At 41.3% G+C, this 19,944-nt stretch overlaps 1 protein-coding gene across 1 annotated transcript in view; it reads right to left on the reverse strand.

Moving 5' to 3' along the window:
- The window catches only part of MYO3B (myosin IIIB), a 355,967-nt gene that overhangs the window by 104,769 nt on the left and 231,254 nt on the right, over positions 1–19,944 (reverse strand). Inside the window, exons 26-29 of the mRNA XM_023528462.1 lie at positions 19,690–19,801; positions 18,620–18,782; positions 17,190–17,270; positions 4,153–4,254 (exon numbers count right to left, since the gene is read on the reverse strand). Of these exons, the coding sequence (XP_023384230.1) occupies positions 4,153–4,254; positions 17,190–17,270; positions 18,620–18,782; positions 19,690–19,801 (458 nt within the window). The remainder of the gene's footprint in view (positions 1–4,152; positions 4,255–17,189; positions 17,271–18,619; positions 18,783–19,689; positions 19,802–19,944) is intronic.

The raw sequence follows: 19,944 nt of genomic DNA on the forward strand, positions 1-19,944 counted from the left end.
ACGCCTTTATTTAGGACACATCATCAAAGCTGACCTGTTCCGTAATGGCAGTCATCACTCGCTGCTAGGTCCCAGCCAGCAAATTGGATAAAATAACTCATGCTCATAGGAAAATAAGTTACCTCTCTCTGGTAATAGTGGACAGAGATTAGAGGCCTCCAGATGGCAATAGTAGCAGCACACAGTAGCCGGAATAGCTCTGTGCTAGACAGAGTTAATAGACTAGCTTCCAGTCCTGGCTGGGCTGGGCAGGGCTGCTTGATGACGAAGATAGTAGGTCAAGGAATGAACTATCACAATAAGGGTAGATTTAACTGTAAAAAGGGAATCATTCCAGGAGTAATTGATTTCTACATTGAGATTGGGGACAGTTTACTGATGAGTTTCTCAAGAGTGGGGGTGACAAATACAATTCCTTCTTCCTGTGACCCTGGCAGCCATGTCTAATCAATCATGACCCTCTTCTACTGACCTTTAATTCACCTTCAAGATCCTTTTTAACACAACTCTTCACATCAGTGGTTCTCCAAGTATGGACCCTGCTTTGTCTGACTCCTTGAGAACACATCACACGAAGTGTCAATATCACCTAAAAACTTGTTAGAAATGCAAATCCTTGGGCTCCACCCCAGTCCTAGTGAGTCAGAAAGTCCTGGGGTTGGACCTGCAGTCTGTGTTTTTAACAAGTCCTTGAGGTGATCAGGATCCATGTGGAAGTTTGAGAGATACTACTCCAGATCAATGATTCTTAATCCTGGCTGCTCATTAGATTCATCCTAGATGATTCTAAATGCACCTGAACCCAGCCCCTGGAGATTCAGAAACTGACCTGGGGTGGGGCTGGCATAAATTTTTTTAAGTTCCCCAAATAACTGCAATGTGCTGCCAGAGCTGAGAATCGAGGGTCCACGTAGTCATGATCAATCGATTGGGATATGAAAGAAACTCTGCATCTATTTGCTATCCTTATTTTAGATAATCAGTAATACCCAAACCAAAATATAACTAATGAAGATAATCTGTAAATTTGCCAATTGTGACAATATATATTTGTGGAAGATGCACAAAATACAAAAAGTTGATGTTGTAATGAAAGAACATATAATACAACAAAAATAGAGTGCAGAACACGAAATATGGAAGCCAATAGTTTTTGTGTTGTCTATTCTAGGAAGAGTATGCTCTGGTTCCATATTATTAATTTGGTTTCTTAAATAGAAATATCTCTTATGTAGAAGAAATGTAATTCTTTGAACTATCAGTGACGATAAAACCATCTGTATTATTATTATTGCTATAAGCACCAAAAGAATAAAGAGAAAAATTTTAAATGTAACATTATTACATTTGTATTATTAAACGAAAAAACATTATGATCAAAAAGCAAAACAACATTAAAAGAAGGGGAAGAAAAGCAGAAATCAAGAGAAATAGTGATAGCCTTTTAGAATTTTATTAACTGATTCCTTTCTCAACCCCACCCCCACTGCCCCTTCCTGCCTTCTCTTGATTGATAACTCTTCCGGTTAGAGGACCAGGCAGGTTTCCACCTCTTGAGGATTCTAAAACATTGTTTGGCCCAAGCTCACTTGTAATACTGCGACAAGTGACATAAAGGTAAGAATTGACATAAAAAGAAAAAAGAAAAGTCCACATCTGAGACACAAATATCTTTGTTTCTTCATTGAGAAGGAATATTGACACAAATAATTTTTAACCTTGTTCACTGGCCCAATTCAGCAGCACCAAGACCTACCACCACTCACTGATCAAAGTGTATATGGTACCACCCGTGTGGAAAGCCAAGATTGCCTTTGTGTGTACCTAATTTGTGATTCTCGGTATAAAATGAAGCAATAGCAGTTTAATAGTAATTCAGAGAGGAAAAAGCACAAGCAAAACCAGGAAAGACCACCAAGCCTCTTTTGGTCTGGGACTCTCCTTAAGAAGGTGCTGGGTCCGCCACCAGAAAGAGAGGAGACATCAACGCCTTTACTTCGAGCTGAACAAATGCCCCTGGTTACTTTGCCGGGGTTTCCAATAAAATCCACAGAATTTCTGTTGATGTAATTGAAGGAAGACTCATTCCATGCTTCTTATTCATTTATACTTCAGTCATCAAAATATTGATTTTTAAGAGTTATTTGAAGTTTAAAAACCTAAAGAAACTTAAAGATTATGCTTAATAAAGCTTAGATGAAGTCTGTTCCTCTATCCCTCAGCTCTGTCTGAAAAGCAGGGAGAGGATTTGGGTCAGAGTAAAGAGAGAAACTTAAACAAAAAAGAAGTAATCTTTATGTTGCACACCTGAAACTAATATAATGTCATACGTCAATTATATCTCAATTTTAAAAAGGTTAAAAATAAGTAAAAAATAAGAAGGTTATCAAACCACTGAGTTCAAAGCAAAATCCAAAATTGTCTAATATTTTGAATTATTATCCTGGTGGCAGTTGGAATCACCTGATATCTCTTAGAGAAATTGTTAAACAAAGAGATTGGAGAAATGTAGATATGGAAAAAAAACAGAAAAGTCAAAGAGGGTGATTTGTTCTAGGTGAATAGGTCAAGTTAAAGGAATTAGACCAGTAGTATGGCTGAAAAAATTAAATGATGAGGTTAAATTGCAGAAATGTTCACAAAATACCAGACTCGAGGTGTGTGTAGGTGTGATCATAGAGGCTTCTCTAGACATGGGTCTCTTTTCTTCAGGGCAGTGTCCCTAAGTGTTTAATGACACAAGTTTTAATGATACAAGGCAATATTGGGAAGGACTTCTCTGGAGGAGATGAACTCTTTCAAAGTTAGACTGAACTCTATGAGCCATTCATATTTCCCAGAAAAAAAATGTGCCAATTCTTCACTGGACCATTTTGAAATAAGATGAAAAAGCATTTGACTATCAGGAGAGGAAAAAAAGAAAGAAAACAACACAGCAGGTGTTGCAAACTCAAACACCTTTGGGGCCACCCAGGTAACATAAATATGTGCAGTGTCAGGCAGAGAGCGGTGGTGTTTGTGGTGAATGCATGCCCCATTCGGGTACAAAGTTTTTTCAAAAACACTGTGTCTGGCCAACCAAAATACACCTGTGTGCTGATCACAACAGGAGGACCTCTCATGGGTGGCTTCTGCTGAGGAGAAAGGGTCTAGATGTTAGGTCAGTAACAAGTAGACATTCTTCTTTTGAAAGTGACAAGTGTCTCATTGTCTCCAACCCCAAGTGTCCTCAAATTCAAGAAACACTGTTGCTCCTTGGGTTCCTCCTTCTCTTTTTTTTCCACTCCTGAACCTCCCTGCCCCCAGGGAAAGCTCTAGTTCTGTATTTCATTGAAATATAGGCTGGGTGACAGATTACAAAGGAGCTGGAAATGCCCAGAGCGTCACTGCTGGGCCTGGCAGATAAACTGTTGCTGCAAACTCTACTGTAAAACCCAGAACAACTCATCCTCACTTTTCATAAGATGCTAGCATTAATATTAAAGATCATATATAAGAAATCATAGCTGCTTCTGTAGAAGTCCAGGGACTTTCAAACTGTAAAAAAAAAAAAAAAAAAGGAGATTCCAATATTTTTTAAATGTTTAAAAACCACTGATTTAGTCCAATTCTCTCATTTTACAATGATGTTAATTAATGGCAATTTTAGACCAGATAACCCAATTTTTAATTTCTTGTCCACAGTGCTCCTTCCCCCATGAATGTTCTCAATCAGGTTGAGGTCTGTGTATAATTTCAGGATCACAGAAAGATCTGCCTGAAAAGCTAAACTTTCATAAGTCTTAAGGTAAATCAGACAGAAACATGTTAGGGTCTGCTCCAAGAGTACGGGTTGAAGGGAAGCGGTGGGTGAGGGGAGCCGCAACTAGGCCAGTTTCTCCAGCGAACGGGGAAGTGGGCGGAGGGAGCAGCTGCAGAAGGGCTAACTTATCCCTGTCTACTCTCTCCCCTTCTGTGGACCTCTGTGAGATCGTCTTTCAGGGTCCCTTGCTAAGCTGCCCCTGAATTTAAGCACCTATCACCTACCTATAGGGAAAAAAAAGAGTGGCAGACAGAAGGTCCCTATCAGTTCTGGATCATTTCCAGTTCTGGAACCGTCTCTGGAATGTCCCCAAATACAGGACACCCATCTCAAATCTCTAATGACCTCACCTTTGTGGTCACCAGGCTTACTGCAGTCTAGAACCTGGGCACTTTCCCTGGTGTCCCCTGTGACAATGAGGTGTGCATCACTGCTTTGGTCTGAAGGGCGCCCTGTGGAATGAAACAAAGGAGAAACCTCTCAAGGTTATACTCCCACACCTAGATAAATTACCAAACTGTGTGACACAACTTGGCTAAGGAAACCCACATTTGTCTTACGGTTTGAGGCTCTAAGATGATGAATCTCAACAGACCTGGTGCTTATTTTAAAGATTTAACATAGTGTGGTTAGAAAGGGCAAAATGGTAAGGAGTAGGAGAATTAATAACTGTCTTGGCCGGACTCCCTCCTAGCTTGGTGATGTTGAGTAATTCAGAGGACCTCTCTGTCTCACAGACTGCATTAGTCAAATAGGGTGCTGGGTGACAAATAGAGGTCATGAGTGCACCAGGCCAGGGCTCCTGGTTTGACAACTGGATGGCTTTGCTATTGCCTCTTTGGTTGCTACCACCAGGGAAATAAAAAAGAGGAGCCACATCTCCGCCCCTCAAGCACACCTTTCCCTTCCTTTCCTCTTGTAGCTCTGTTCACGGACCGTGTGGGTTGACAACCAATGACACTGTCACAGACAAGACAAGCCTCACACCGTATACTCAGTTGAGGAATATCACAATTGCAGCTTTTCATCATCCAATCAACTTAGTTCACGTTGATAAACACCTAAATATTTCTCCACCAAAACAGTTGATGGCTTGAATGAAAAATATCAAAGTGTTTATATCAGCTGTTATACCTCTTCTTCCATTCTCTACGCTGTTCAAGGTCAGGTTGGGGTGAAGATGTTCCAACATCTCTGACTACCTCAGGTATCTGGAAAGGGCAAGTTCTTTACAACTGGGTCCTTTGGCTTTAAAAGAAATAACAGTGGCAGCATGATCCCTTCTCACTACAGAAGAAATAGTCTTCAGGCTCTGCCCCAACCCTGTCCCATTTCCTTTCTCCCTGACCTGTGATCTAGATCTTGTTCTCTCTCTTCCTGAACCTTCCTTCTGACTCTGTCTGTTTCCAATTCTGCCAGCAGTACTTCTAGATATACCATATTAGAATATTTGGGATCTCTGATCTTTCTCTTTCTTTATTTCCTCAGATGAGAATTGATTTCATCTTGTCCCTCACCCTCCTTCTGGGTGACTCTCCTACCTCTGGCATCACCTTTCCACACCCAGCCCAATGGCACCATGTCTTTCCAGTCCTTTAAGGTGGCCCAGGAAACATCCCCACGTTAAGAAATGCCAGCTGCTTCCAACTACTCTTAAAGAGGTGGGTCTCTCATGGAGCTTCCATTCTAACACAGAGAATAAAACTAGAACGAGATAAGAGATGTGAAAGTATCCTGAAGTTTTTAAGGTGATGAACTGGCTAGACTAATGTTCTCTCAAAACCCACGTCTGTCCGGAACTTCAGAATGTGGCCTTACTGGGAAATAGAGTCTTTGCAGATGTAATTGGTTTAAGATGAAGTCATGCTGGATGAAGGTATATTTTAAATCCAATAATTAGTGTCCTTAGAAGAAGCCCATGTGAAGACACGGAGAGACACAGGGAAAGTGCATGTGACAAAGGAAGCTGAGAGTGGAGTGATGGGTCTATGAGCTGAGGAATGCCCAGCATTGCAGGGAACCACTAGAAGCTAGGAGAAAGATATGGACAGAATTCTCTCTCGGAGCCTCCAGTAGAAACCCAATTTACTGACACCTTGATTTTGGAATTCTAGCCTCCTGAACTGTGAGAGAATAAATTTCTGTTGTTTTAAGCTACAAAGTTTGGGGTGATTTATTATGGTAGCCTGAGGAAACTAATATAAGGATGGCAAACTGACAGATAGTAAGGACTGAAATAGAAGAAAAAGGTAAGGTATATGCATTTAGCTTGATTTGGTAAATAGAGTAGGGTGGAAGGAAGAAGAATTAGGGCCAGGAGCTAGGGAGACATCCATTATTTTTATTTAACAAACACAAATGTATGAATTCTTAGGTTCCATGCTTTTTCCTAAGCCCTTTACAAAAATTAACTCATTCAATCCTCATAGTAACTCTAAAAGGTAGAGACCACCATTATTTCCATTTTATAGCTGAGGAAACTGAGGCACGGGGAGGTTAAACGTCTTGCCCAGGAGTCACTGGAGAGTGGCAGAGCCAAGGTTCGAACCCAATCAGTTTTGCCCTAAAGCCTGAATTCCTAAGTAATGCATGGTGCCGCTCCATTTACTTAAACATTTAAAAATCATTGACCCCTACTCTTATTTTTTCCTTTATAAGTGGAAGTAAAAGTTCAGACTTTATTTCTTGCACATGCCTGGGCTTCTAAGTCAGCTGCGGCAGAAGGGAGCCTTGGACTGGTCTGGCATTTGATGACCCACCAGAGGACAGAGGCAGGCATTGTTTCCAGCAGGGACACTGTCTGGGAAGATTTCCTGGTTAGTGAGCTAGGCTGGGTAAGCTTTCCTGCCCTCATAATAGACCTGGCAAAGGGTGCCCACTGTACCTGGCAGAGAAGGCGCATACAGATGAGGCACAAAAGCCCAGGCTTACCCTCCTAACTGCTGCTGGTCGATTGCACAAGGAGCCAGCGTGGTTTCTGGCTGGAATGACAGCTGGTCAGCAGCCATTTTATCAGAACATAAAGAGGCCAACTTGTGGGAGGTCCGACTGGCAAATGCCACCAACAGCAGCATCGAAAAAGTAACATTTTAAAAAGAACTAGAATCTCATTAACATATTTTTTTCCTACAGCTGCATCAGAAATCCTGGCCTCCACACAAAACAAATTTAGTAATTTCAGGCCTATGAGAGCATTTTTTCCACTTTGATTCTCTAGTACTTAATTCCAATCATTATCTCAGTCAAACTTTGAGTTCAAAGAAAGTCTTGCCTGGTAATTGCTTTCACTATCTTGGCAGCTAAGGAGAGAGGTTTTCCCTTATCCCAGAAGTCGGTTTCTTGCCTGCCCTGGAACACTGCCATCTGGGGACTGCCCATTCCCTTCATGCATCTAGGAACTGTTGCTCTCTTTTCCTCTGACTCCTATCAGCCTCATGTTGGATTTATTTCTTATGACTTATGCCCTGCCTGCTTCCAAAAAGAATTGGGGCTAGCTTCATAGATCATTTGTTTCTTGTTGCTGTGTTAGTTGGCCCTGGCTTAATAGTCGTTTAAAGGCTGTGGCAGGTGTGTAGGTTCTGGTTCCATCTGATCGTCCTCTCCGCCCTCCTTTAAAAAGACTACTTTTTTAGAGCAGTTTTGGGTTCACGATAAAAATTGAGGAGAAAGTACAGAGATTTCCCGTATACCCTCTGCCCTCAAACATGTACAGCCTCCCCCATTTTCAACATCCTCCACCAGAGGGGTACATTTGTTACAACTGATGAACCTACAATGACACATCATAATTATCCAAAGTCCATCATTTATATTAGAGTTAACTCTTGGTGTTGCACATTCTATGGGTTTCAACAAATGTATAATGACATATATCCATCATTGTGGTATCATACAGCCTATTTTCACTGCCTTAAAATCCCTCCCCTCTAATCGCTGATAACCATTGTTCTTATTGTCTCCATAGTTTTGTCTTTTTCCATAATGTCATATAGTTAGAATCGCACAGTATGTAGCCTTTTCAGACCAGCTTCTTACACTTAGTAATATGCGTTTAAAGTTCTTTCAGGTCTTGTTATAGCTTGATAGCTCATTTCTTTTTAGCACTGAGTAATATTCCACTGTCTGGATGTACCATGGTTTATTGATCCATTCGCCTACTGAAAGACATATTGGTTGCTTCCACGTTTTGGCAATTATAAATAAAGCTGCCTTAAACATCTGTGTGCAGATTTTTGTGTGGCCATAAGTTTTCAACTCCTTCAGGTAAATTCCAAAAAGTATAATTACTGGATCATATGGTAAGAGTACATTTAGTTCTGTAAGAAACCACCACAGTCTTCCAAAGTGGCTGTACCATTTGCATTCCCAACAGCAGTGAGTGAGAGTTCCTCTAGCTTCACATCCTCACTAGCATTTGGTGTTGTCAGTGTTCCAGACTTTGGCCATTCTCACAGATGTAAATCGTGGTTTTAATTTGCATTTCCCTGATGACACATGATATGGAGCATAAGACTGTTCCCTTCTGAAGGGAAAAAGACCACAATTTTTAATGTTGTTTTGTGACTGTGTCTAAAGCATCTAGAAGTGTTCTGCACAGACAGGATGTCCAGGAAATGTTCTGGAAGAAGGACAGCAGATCAGGAGTTAGGCAGTCTGTTTTGCAGGGAGGTTTCTTAGCCATCGTCTATAAAATTGGGTAAGATTCATAGCCTAGTTCTCAAGGTTACTATAACAATTATAAGAATAAGATGAGCAAAAGTGCTTTGTATAAACTGTAAATTGCTATGTAAAAGTATAAGATGTTAGGAAAATAAGCATTTCTGTTGGTTAATCAAGAAAGAAATAATTCACACCCCTAGGATCATTTTGGCTCATACAGTTCTGATTTCTTATAAAGCAGTTATTTATTTTTCTATAAACTTTTCTAAAAAAGGTAAAGTTCTGAATGTATATAGCAGCTTTATTCATAATCGCCAAGAATTGGAAACAAATATTTGTTAGGTGGTAAACTGACAAAAGTGTGGTACATCCATTCACTAGAATTCTGCTCATCAATGAAAAAGAAATGATAACAGCAATGACGCTGACGAATCTCAGAAACGTTACACTAAGTGAAAGAAACCAGATTAAAGAAACCAGATTAAAGAATCTGTATGTTATATGACTATTTATATGACGTGTTGTAAAAGGCAAAATTATAGAGACAGAAAACACATAGTGGTCGCAGGAGCTGAGGGTGGAGGAGGGATGAATGAGAAAAGGAACATGAGAGAGTTTTTCAGAAATGTTCTTTTTCTTGATAGTGAGGTGGTTACCTGACTGTATGTGTTCATACAATTGTATCAAACTGTTCAAGTTTTATGATATGTAAAGTATACCTCAATAAATCCGACTTAAAAAAAATAAAAGGATAAGGCCTTCTTTTCAAACTGAAATGTTTCTGGAAAGCAGGATCTAATCGCTCTTAACTTGCTAAGAGGAAAGAGTCTGGAAGAGAGAGCCTTGCTGTTGATAGGGGACCCTTCACAGCCATTTGCATCATTGACCATAGCTAGTTTTGACACTAAGTACTTGGCTCGAAGTCTATGAAATTAACAGGCTCTGGTTGCTTATACATCTCAACCGTCACAACTTTATTGAGGAGAATGGCTACCAGCTGTCACCTCTGCCTCTGCCTCCATGCTTGGTGATTCAGACTTCATGGCCACAGCAAATCAAGCCATGATCCTGCTATGGTTTTTCGTGTTGGGGTTTGAACTACTAGCCAAATGACTGTCACTCAGCTGTTATGCTGCCAATCACCCGTCACTGTGGGTTAAGCATGATAGGGACACCAAGATCTTCCAACTCTTTAGACATCTGAAAGGCAACTTGCTTTCCATGCTAGCAGACAGCAAATCAGGGTGATATTTAACTCCTGGATTTTAGAAGTTCTGACTTCCTGGAAGGGGGTGAAAAGGGGACTTGAAATTTTACAGAACAAGTTACAGGAGAGCCTCAAACCAATGAACGGGAAAAATGATGTCAGCAGCATACCAACTAAGTCTTAACAATCTTGAGGTCACTGAAAAATTTATCTACACAAATGAATTGAGCTCTCAGAGTGATGGAACACAGTTCTTTACAAAAACAAAAACTACCTGAAATCTTTCACATATCATTATCGTACTTGAATTTTTCTCTGTCAAATAAGCAGACATAAGTTAAGATTTGAAAAATTCTCTCTTTTATAAAGGTTTTATTGTAACTGTATTTTAGATTTGGCAGGTACTATTTTTTTTCTGAAAGTGAGAGAAATAGTTTCATCTTTTTGAAGTTACAGCATTATTATGCTCACCCTAGAAGAATATTTCACAGGCTGATTTTTTTCCCCAGTGAACTTTATATTTAGAAAGGGAGTACAGAGAAAGAACTAACATTTACTAAATATCTGCCCTGTACGGGTATTGTACAGAACACTTTGCATATCTCTTCACAACAGTCCTGAGAATTAGACTTTAAGGAGTCCCATTTCATCACTGAGGAAACAGCTCAGAAGTTACTTTTCCCAAACCATATGACAAATGGTGGCATAGCCAGGATTTAAAGTCTATTGTTTTGACTCTGAAGTCCACATGGTAGAATAGTATGTAAAACTCTTCCCATACCTCTGACTGGTACCCTATGTCCATGTGCCATATCCAAGATGGATACCAATGGTAGAGCATGGCCTACTGGAAAAAGCATTGGGTGAAGACTCAGAAGAGAGATCTAAACTCTGTTATGTGAGATTCTTAAACTCACATAACACACAAGGGGAGACAAGTTATTTAAACTCCCTTTGCCTCTGTTTCATCTGTTGAGGAAGAAAACAAAACCTGCCTTTCTACACATAAGAGACTTTTAAGGAAAAAAGTCTGATCATTTTGCCAAAGCATAATTATTTTTTTCTGTAAATCTTTCTTTATTATGTACATAAATAACTAATGAAGGTTATAAAATGTGATACATTTTATGATTCTATATGAAAAAAACTTGAAAAAATATAAATATATAAAGGCAACTTAAGTATGTTGTTGATCATAATAATGTTGCAACATTCATCATTGAAGTGGTGGTAAAGATAATGTTTCAGATACCACCGCTTTGTGGCCAGACTCTGGAGCTCAGCATGAGGTTCATGATGAAGAAACTGATTCCAAATTGAAGAGGCTCTGAAATTTGAATCTTGAGTCCTGGGGGTGCCGACATCTTAAGCACATTTCCATGCCATGTCAATACGACATCAGGCACAAGCCGACCTAGAGCCCATGCTGTCTTTGCAGCTTCCTCTCTGGGCATTAGGTAAATAGTACCTTGCCCTCTGGGTGTTTAATTCTAACATGGGCAATAATTTGATTTCACAGTAAAAGATATTCCTCTGCCTTCCGAATTATTTCACGGCAAGAATTCTATTGTTTGTGCCCAACCGAGGTTTGGCAGAGCCCATTTCTTGACAGAAACCTTGAAGCCACAGGCCAAGCCTTCTCTCTGCTATAAACCACTTCCTCTAAGCTATGCTTCAGGAGTTCTCTGTAGGTCCTGATGCTGCTCACAGACAAGGCACCTTTTCCCAAAGTAAATTACAATGCTTGTACCCCCAAACATTTTCCTCTTCTAAAATGTTAAGCCTATTGCTGTTAGAAATCAGCCACAGCTCTTTACTTAGAGAGTTAGAGAAACCCAGACAGCATGTGAGTGGACTGAGCAGGACCCCTTGCATAAGCCTGAAGGGCACCCTGTTTTCTGTTAGACAAAGGTTTAGAAGACATGGAGTGAGCTAGTTTACAGTGCACAAGTCATCCCAAGCCCAGATGCTCCAGTTATTTCTTTCCCCTAGATGTTTCTTCATTCTTATGTGGTTATGGCCTAAAACACCAAGAAAAGACAGGCATCTGGCTTCTGCCTGATGACCAAGAAGAGTTTGGAACTTGTCTTCTCTCACATTTTAAAAAATTAAGCTTTTGTGTGAAACGATCAGGAATTTTTCTAAGAGAAATAGAGAGAGTGAAGAGACAGTGAGATAGAGTAGAATGACAAATAGAGACTCAGAAAGAAGTGAGAGAGGGCATGCTTATTTTTATTGTTTGTTCAGTGTGGGCCTTTTCCCTTAATGGTGCCTTCACTTGACTTCCCTCTACTGTTTGGCTTGTGATCAGCAATCTGCTTACATGCAGCTTGGTCAGAATGAAAAATATCTACCACAGCCATTTTTACCTTCAAGAAACATGGGTCATTTCAATGCATATCCTCGGCTATATTTTATAATGATTTCTACTCTTTGTTTTGCATTGGAGTTTTATGGAACTCCCTTCCAATGAGCGTTGACTTAATATAGAGTACCTGATTTATACAAACAGTATCCCTTTGAGGGAGAGTGTGTTTTATAGCCCTCTGTAGTAGAGATGGAAAATTTGAAGCCTCAAATTAAATCCCACTGTTCATCATGGTAACCCCAGCCAAAAGCAGATGCTTAACAAATAGTTGCTGAATAAGTGAATGAAGGAAAGAAATTTTCTAATTTAAAATATAGTTTCCCTGCACACCTAGGGACATTTCTGGAAATCTAATTCTAGGAAATTGTTGCAACCACCAAGTTAGTCATTGCCAATCCACCAAAAATGCTAAAGGAACCATCTTTTTAAAGTTAAGAAAGGCTTGAAGGAGGCCTCACGCTGAAAGAGATTTAAAAGTTCAGGTAGTTTTAAACACTAAAAATTTCATTCTGTTATGCTGTAGGGCCAGGCTTCTAAAAGAAGTTAAATAGCCTCTGTTAAATTGCTCTCAGAAATTGTGTCTGAGTTTGCCAGAGCCTGTCTGGACAGGATGCTTGCTTTCCCCTCTGGAACCAGCATTTAAAGCAACTCCCATCAGCTGGCATTACATGAAGTATCCAGCAGTTCCAGCTGTAGCCAGTTTAAAATGCCTGTTCACAGGCTCAAGGAAGGCACCCCCTCGGCCTTGGCAGAGGTCTTGGCAGAGTCATGGCTGACGCTCTGAAGTGCTTTCCCCAAAAGGCATCAGAAAGACAAATGGACGTGGGTTTTTTTTTTTAGTGCTACTGTTATCTTCCGATAACATCTGTGTTGTTGGAAGGGCCAAGGAGGGAAATAGGAAGCTGATCAGAGACAGGACAGAGAGAAAGAGAAACAAACAATGTACAGAGCACTGAAGCAATCGGATGAAAATGTGCTGTAAACCAATGGCTCGCCGTGCTCCCAGGGAGTGGGGAGAGGGGAGGAGGGGCCCTAGGAGAGCCTGCTCCTCTTGGGAGACAGTCTTTGAAATTCTGTTCCCAGCCCCTAGGGCTCCACTGGTCACCTACTCAAGGCATTTCCCCTCTGAGACAGGGGCCTACCACTTTGCCCTTCTTTGAAAAGCTGATCTTGAATTAGAGGGGCAGTTTTAAATCCAGTGCTTTCAAAAGCTTAAAGAATGAGACATTGTAGATCTTTTTAAAAAATTCCCCACAGGTTGTTTGCTTTGATAGTATTTACTGAGGAATATATGCATTTTTAGTCGAATAAATCTAGTTACATTCACTTTCTGAAACTTAAGAGTTCATTTAAAAAATAGATTAGGAATAGAATGATAGATAACTGTTAAGTTTTACATAGAATACCCCATCCATCTGAACACTAATACATCCAATCTTATTTTTCTGATTAAAAAGTATGTATTTTTAATCCTTTGGTGTTTAAAGGAATATGATTTTCTATGGCAAAAGCCTATTATTACCATTAACCACCACCAACAAAAAAACACAACAAAATATGCCATTTCTCACCAAGATGACATTCACAGCTGCTCCCTCCCCCAAAAGGAGACTGATATACTATACTTTTGCTTGGGACCCCTGCTCTCTCTCCCTGAGAGCCCACCTCTTATAAAGGCCCTCCACTGCAGGCACAATGTTATACACAGAGGAAATAAATGTGCATGTACCTAGGGTATTCTTTTCCGTTTGTTTTCTCTTCCAGCATTTGATCACTGGCTGGTGAACTGTTTGGGCCCGCAGAGATCTCTAGACCACCAGCTCATGTATTTGAAAGGCATCTGTTTATTTTGAAAATGCAAATGTGGCCTACCTCAAAGAATGACAAGCAAGAAATGACCCACTGAGCAAGGGGAGAGGTTTCCAATCTGGAGCCCTGTCCCTCCTCTATCACACTGAGATCTCTCGCTGTCAGAACCACTTAAACAAGCTCCAGGAATCTGACTGAAGGGCCCACAATTAATATGAGCAGCGCTTCTCTACTCTCTCTCTCTCTCTTTCTCCCCTCCCTCCCTCCCTCCCTCCTTCCTTCCTTCTCTCTCCCTCTGTCTTCTTCCTTCCTTCCCTCCCTCCTTCTCTCCTTCCCTCCCCTCTCTTAAGAATCAACCGGGCAGATCACTTCTCACCTAGTTTAAAGTGATAATGAGGTCATTTACAAAAGGACTCTTAGTCTTTGAAATAGTGGCTCCTAGACCAAGGGCTGCCTGGAGGAAGGCCCCATAACGGGGACACTGGCCTCCTAACAGCAGCAGCCTGGTCCTGGGGATGGATTCCCGGAGAAAGCCCAGGAAGGTTAATACCCCGACTTTGATCTCTGTCAAGGCATACCAGCAAGAATTAATTTACATTTCAGATGAAAAAAGGTTGACAGCATGAAAAGGCATCTTGTTTCTGGTATGTGAATGTGCCCTAATAGATCGGGAATTCTGAAAGGAAGTTCTGAGGAAGCTAAAGGGATAAGCCATGCGGCTGCTTTTATTGGGAAGGAGATGAAAGGAAAACAAATTTCAATATGCTCTGTAGCAACATGTAGGCCAAATGCTTCCTAAATTTCAAGGGCTGCTTTTATAAAAGTATATAACATATCTTAGCAACACGATTTAAAAAAAAAAAAAAAAGATTAAGGGCCAGGACTTGAATATAAACAAACTCACTCACAGAATCTAAATTTCAAATAAAACAATTTGTTGAAAAAACAATAAGTTAGAGAAAACCTTAGACAACAACCAGAAAAGTTTGAGCTACGATAACATACCCAAGCTACTTCCCGCATGCTTCAGAATGAAGAGAACCACTATGTCTGGAGTTTGTTCTACTTGGCACGAAGAGGAGCTTATAATAAGAGGACTGTGTTTGGGAAGAGCACACCCCAAAACAGAAAAGTTGAAATGAGTTGCTTCGCTTTTTAGATGGACACAATCATGCCTTCGAATATGAAGATAAGGAAAAGATTCTAAAGTAAAAGTAAACTGCCCTTAAAATGGCAAAATGTCATTACCCTATCCATGTACCTTTTCTGATAACACAAAAGCACCTCAATTCCTGTTCATGGTGTCCACTGAATGGCAGAGACTCTGCCTGCTTTTATTCTGGCTGCCACGACTCTACTTCAAGGAAAAGAGGTGGCGTTAGTGCCATCCTTATTGCCTTCATGCCTGCCCAAGCCCCTGCACGCTTCATTAATAGAAATGCCCAAAGCCACTTGGTAAGTGGGAACACTGGCTGCCAACTTAAGGAAGATGATGCTTGCAAAGTTGGGAAAAAAAAAAAAGGATAAAAGAAAGGAAGCCCATTAAGAAATGTGTTGTCTCTTTCCATGAAACAAAATGATCTTTCCGTGGTACCTATCCCACTGCACTGAAAACATGTAATCATGATTGGCCTGATACGATGATGAAGGTGACCTGACTGGCAATATCCAGCCTTCACTTGGCAATAACAGAATGCAAAAAGGGAGTCCTCCAAACACGATTATCGGAGAGGGAACATTTGACTTATGATCCTAAGCACTGGATTCAGTGGATCAACAATACAGAATCTCAATGTTTATATTTTAAAACATATGTTGGGCTTTGGGCCAAACTGCAAAGATCAGAAATCAGCCCAGTATCCTCTAACAGGGACCAAGGGGTGGGAGGAGGTGGGCAAGTAGGGAACAAATGCACTTTGAGTTGTCTTTTTTATGCTACAACTAGAATTGCAACTCTCTTCCTGAAGCTTTGAAGTTGCAGAGCTTAGAATCCCAGGGGATGGTGTAAAACTTACATATTTGCATTTAAATGACACCCTTTCCTCACAAACATTTTGGTTTTGAATAAAGACTTTAGGCCTCTACTGTGGACTAAGACAGGGGTTCCCAGCTCCTGGGGGCCGTGGATGGGTACTGGTCTGTGGCCTCTTAGGAACCGTGCCACACAGCAGGAGGTGAGCAGCGGGTCTGTGAGCGAAGCTTCATCTGTATTTGCAGCTGCTCCCCAGTGCTAGTGTCACCGCCTCAGCTCCACCTCAGATCATCAGGCATTAGGTTATCATAGGAGCACCGGCCCCTGGTGCCAAAAAGGTTGAGGACCGCTGGCCTAAGAGAGTTCTGAGGAGTGTTCCAGGAGCCAGGTTCTGGGCAGAGATCTCCTAGAACAGGTTACAACTGATTTATTTAAAAGTTAGCTTCAAGCAAACATGGCAGTATCTGAAACCCTACCCCTCTCCTTGCTGCTGAGTCCATGGGACTGGCTACTTCTCTTACATTCTGTCTCCAGTGTCTTGAGCTCTGGGGGCTCTTGGCGTGCTCTGGGGCCTGTTTTTCAGCACCTCCATTAGGCACATGCAGCTTCAAGTGACAGAGGGAACCCAGCTTGATAGCCACTGTGGATATTGCCATTTGCAGAAGAGCAGAGTAACCTGGGAGCCAGGAAGAGGATCGATGCACCAGAAACAACTCAGAGTGCTCAGGCAGCCAAGTCCAAGCTGAGCCATGAGAGCCATCTTGTGCTCACCCTATGGGGCCCAGAGGGCCGTTTTAGCCACATACAGGCCTAAGTGTGGGACACTTAGTTTTCTGGGAAAGTCCCTGAGCTATTCCTATCTCTGTGGTACTGAGACACAGGTCTAGCATATCATCAGAGAATTCTAAGGTTGGAAGCTACCTCCTAGACCTTTTTAGCCAGTGTTCTCATATCACAGATGAGGGCTCTTTGACTCCAAGAAGGAAAGAGATTTGTTCACTTGGCAGTATGCAAAGTTAATTCTATGCGGACTGTCTGTGTTCAAATGCTGGCTCTGTCACTGACTAGCTATGTGGTCATAGACAAGTTACTTCACGCCTCTGTGTCTCAGTTTCCCCTTCTATAAAATTGGGAATATAAGAGTGTCTACTCAGAGCATCCTTAGCCAGGTATGGCATGCAGCAAATGCTCCTGAAAGGTTTATCACATCATCACCACACAGTGGTGAGAACCAGCACTAGAATGCCCCACTAGAATTCTTATTCTTATTCCAGTGCTCCTGAATTATTAACCTTTCAGCTTTTCTAAACTCATATGAACTTAATCACTGAATATCTCCAAGTGGACGCTATGAAAACGATGTTTTAATTACCTGCTTGAATATGAACAGCAGACTCACTCCTTCTGTTGCTTATTTTCTTAAATTTCCTCCGAGCATCATATCCTCTCCAGGCTAAAAATATAAAACCATGTGCTAGGAATGACATTAATTTAAAAACGTGCCAGAGAATTGATATAAGCTGTTTTCCCTCCAATCTATTATCCCTCTCCTTCTCTCTCCTGCTTTCTCACTGAACAAAACAAGCAGAGATACGTGAGTGATTATGGGAAAGAGGGGCCTCTCTGTACTCTCAGCTTGGCCTCTAAGATGCATCAGAGGAGGAGTTATTTTTGTTCAGGCAGTCAGTTTGCAGAACAGTCTGGATTCCACTTAAGAATTATTAGGGACCCACATCCTAGGAGAGGTGTTTCCCTGTCGTTCCAATCCGTGGAGGAAGCTCTGTCTTTAGAACTTGGGGGATGGGAAAGAGCTGGAATAGCCTGATTTGTTCCATATTTTTTATTGGGAGGAAGGTCTAAACATGAAAGTTGGAGGAGAAAAATATAAAAAGGGAAGTCAAGAAAATAATTAGCAGAACAACACTTGTATTTGGTGAGGGTAAACTATGTGCCACGAACTGTGCCAAGGGAGATAAAATGTGTGACGGGAAGGGAAAAAGCAAAGGAAATGAATGAAGAGAGAAAGAGAGAGAGCATCTCTGGAGGTGTGCTGAGTCCTTCAGACAGAGAACTTGGGCATTAAGCCACCCGCCAGGAGCACGACTGCCTCTCCTTTTTGCTCCCTCATGAGAGCGTCATAGCTCTCCACGCTGTTGAGTGAAGTCATGAAGTCCAGAGCGAATGTTATGATTCCGGCGTACGAGTGCACAAAGGAAACCATCTGCTATGTTCAAGATGGGCTAGGCCTTTCACAACCACTCATCAATAGCACTGGAGCCAAATGCTGTTTGTAACACAAATGACACACACATGTGTGCAAAGAGGCACTGACTGGGCTGGGCAAATGACAGTCTAGTGTTTTGCTCCCTTGGTTTACAAGCTCTGTTTGAGCTTTAAAAAAAAAAAAAAAGCCTTCTGGAAGTGGCATTAGTAATTCTAAAAATCTAGTAAGGGACCTGAAGTGTGTATTATGTCAGTCACCTGGGAGCTGGGACACATGTCTGAGTGATTTGGGTTTTATAACCATCTACTTCATACTGCCTCTCTTTTACCTCTTGTCACAATGTGTTGTGATGGCTTGTTTGGTTATCTGGAGGTCAAGGACCATGGGGGTCTTGTTCATGGCTTGGTCCCCAGTACCTAGCACAGGACCTGGCCCTGCAGTTGGCATTTGATAAATTTTGCTGAAGCAAAAATGGAAGGGAAGGAAGGTGGGAGGAAGAAGAGAAGAAATCACTGAGAAAAATAACAGGTGAGTGGTTTCCTGTACTTAATGAAATGCCAGGATTCAGGATCATTTACCTGACTGGATGGCAGTGGCCCCCTTCTCTCTCTTCTCTCTGATTCTTTTGTATCTCCTGGCTCCAAGCCACCCCTTGGCATATGCCTGCAGCACAACCACTCTGCCGATGACTTCTCGTAGTAGCAAATTTAATTGCTCAACATGGTAATATTTGAGGAAAACCTGAAACAAGACATTAGTTTCAGCATTACATATGGGCTCCCAAGCAGACATTTGCCCTATTCCAGCATAGTTTACAGTGACTTGATTTATGCTAATATTATGAACTCCTTGGAAGCACATACAATTCCCCTTCGAAGGTTAAGCCAATCTGTGATTACGGATATAAACATACAATGAGGCTAACAAGAGATGCAAAATGTTCTCCAAGCCTGCCTCATTTCTGCCATGAGTTCCATTTTCTCAGCTTGATCTCTGGGTTCTTTCCCCACAGTCTCTCATGGAGGTGCTAACCAACAGAACTGACCCATAGCCAACGGAAGTTAAGAAAGAGAGAGATCTAGATGACCCTCAACGATTTATTTCCTGCCAAGGAACAGTGGTGTTGCCATCAACACTAACACTCAGGCTAAGGCTGGCTTTGTAGGGCAATTCAAATGGACCATAAAACCTGGAATCCCACAGGGATGTGATGTTCTCCCAGATGAAAAGTTATACACAATGAGGCTACTAATCAGGGTATGCAATAAATAACACAACACGAGTCTAATGAAAAATGGCCAAAAACCACAAAAGATACTCATTATTGTCACTAACATGACTTGTGTATTTGTATGTGGTGCTGAAATAAGTAGCACTGAAAAAAGGAACATTTTAAAATGAGCTCAAAGATCTCATTCTAGAAATGCTAAATGGCTCTCATACTATATGCAGAACAGGAGGCACATGCTCCTTCTCTGGTCCCTGATGTCCTGGGACTCCTGATCCAAGACCAGCAAAGATCACTGTTATGTCGAGGTCTTGTCTGCTAAGCTACATGACTTACAGAGTCATTCATATCACTGACAAGAGACGAAGGTACGCAGTAGAGTGTCACAGGTGACAATGTGAACAATAAAGAAAGACCTACCTTTGTTTTTCCCAGAACCCAGTGATCTAGTCTGGACTTTTCCAAGATAGCGACACAGCTCTCTTTGCTAGCAAGAGGTGTTTGATGCGCTCGGAATGCCAAGTAATAATACCTACAAAATAAGAGTAAAATAAAGCATTTTTAGTCATCATTTGACTCATTGTAGAATTGCTCTGGGCCCATTGATATGTTTTTTTCTTTTAATAGTAAATATTTCTTGAGTACCCATGATAGCGTAGTAGGCAGTAAAAGATA

This window comes from Pteropus vampyrus, unplaced genomic scaffold, assembly GCF_000151845.1.
Source record: "Pteropus vampyrus isolate Shadow unplaced genomic scaffold, Pvam_2.0 Scaffold2, whole genome shotgun sequence".
In the NCBI taxonomy this organism is placed as follows: domain Eukaryota; kingdom Metazoa; phylum Chordata; class Mammalia; order Chiroptera; family Pteropodidae; genus Pteropus; species Pteropus vampyrus.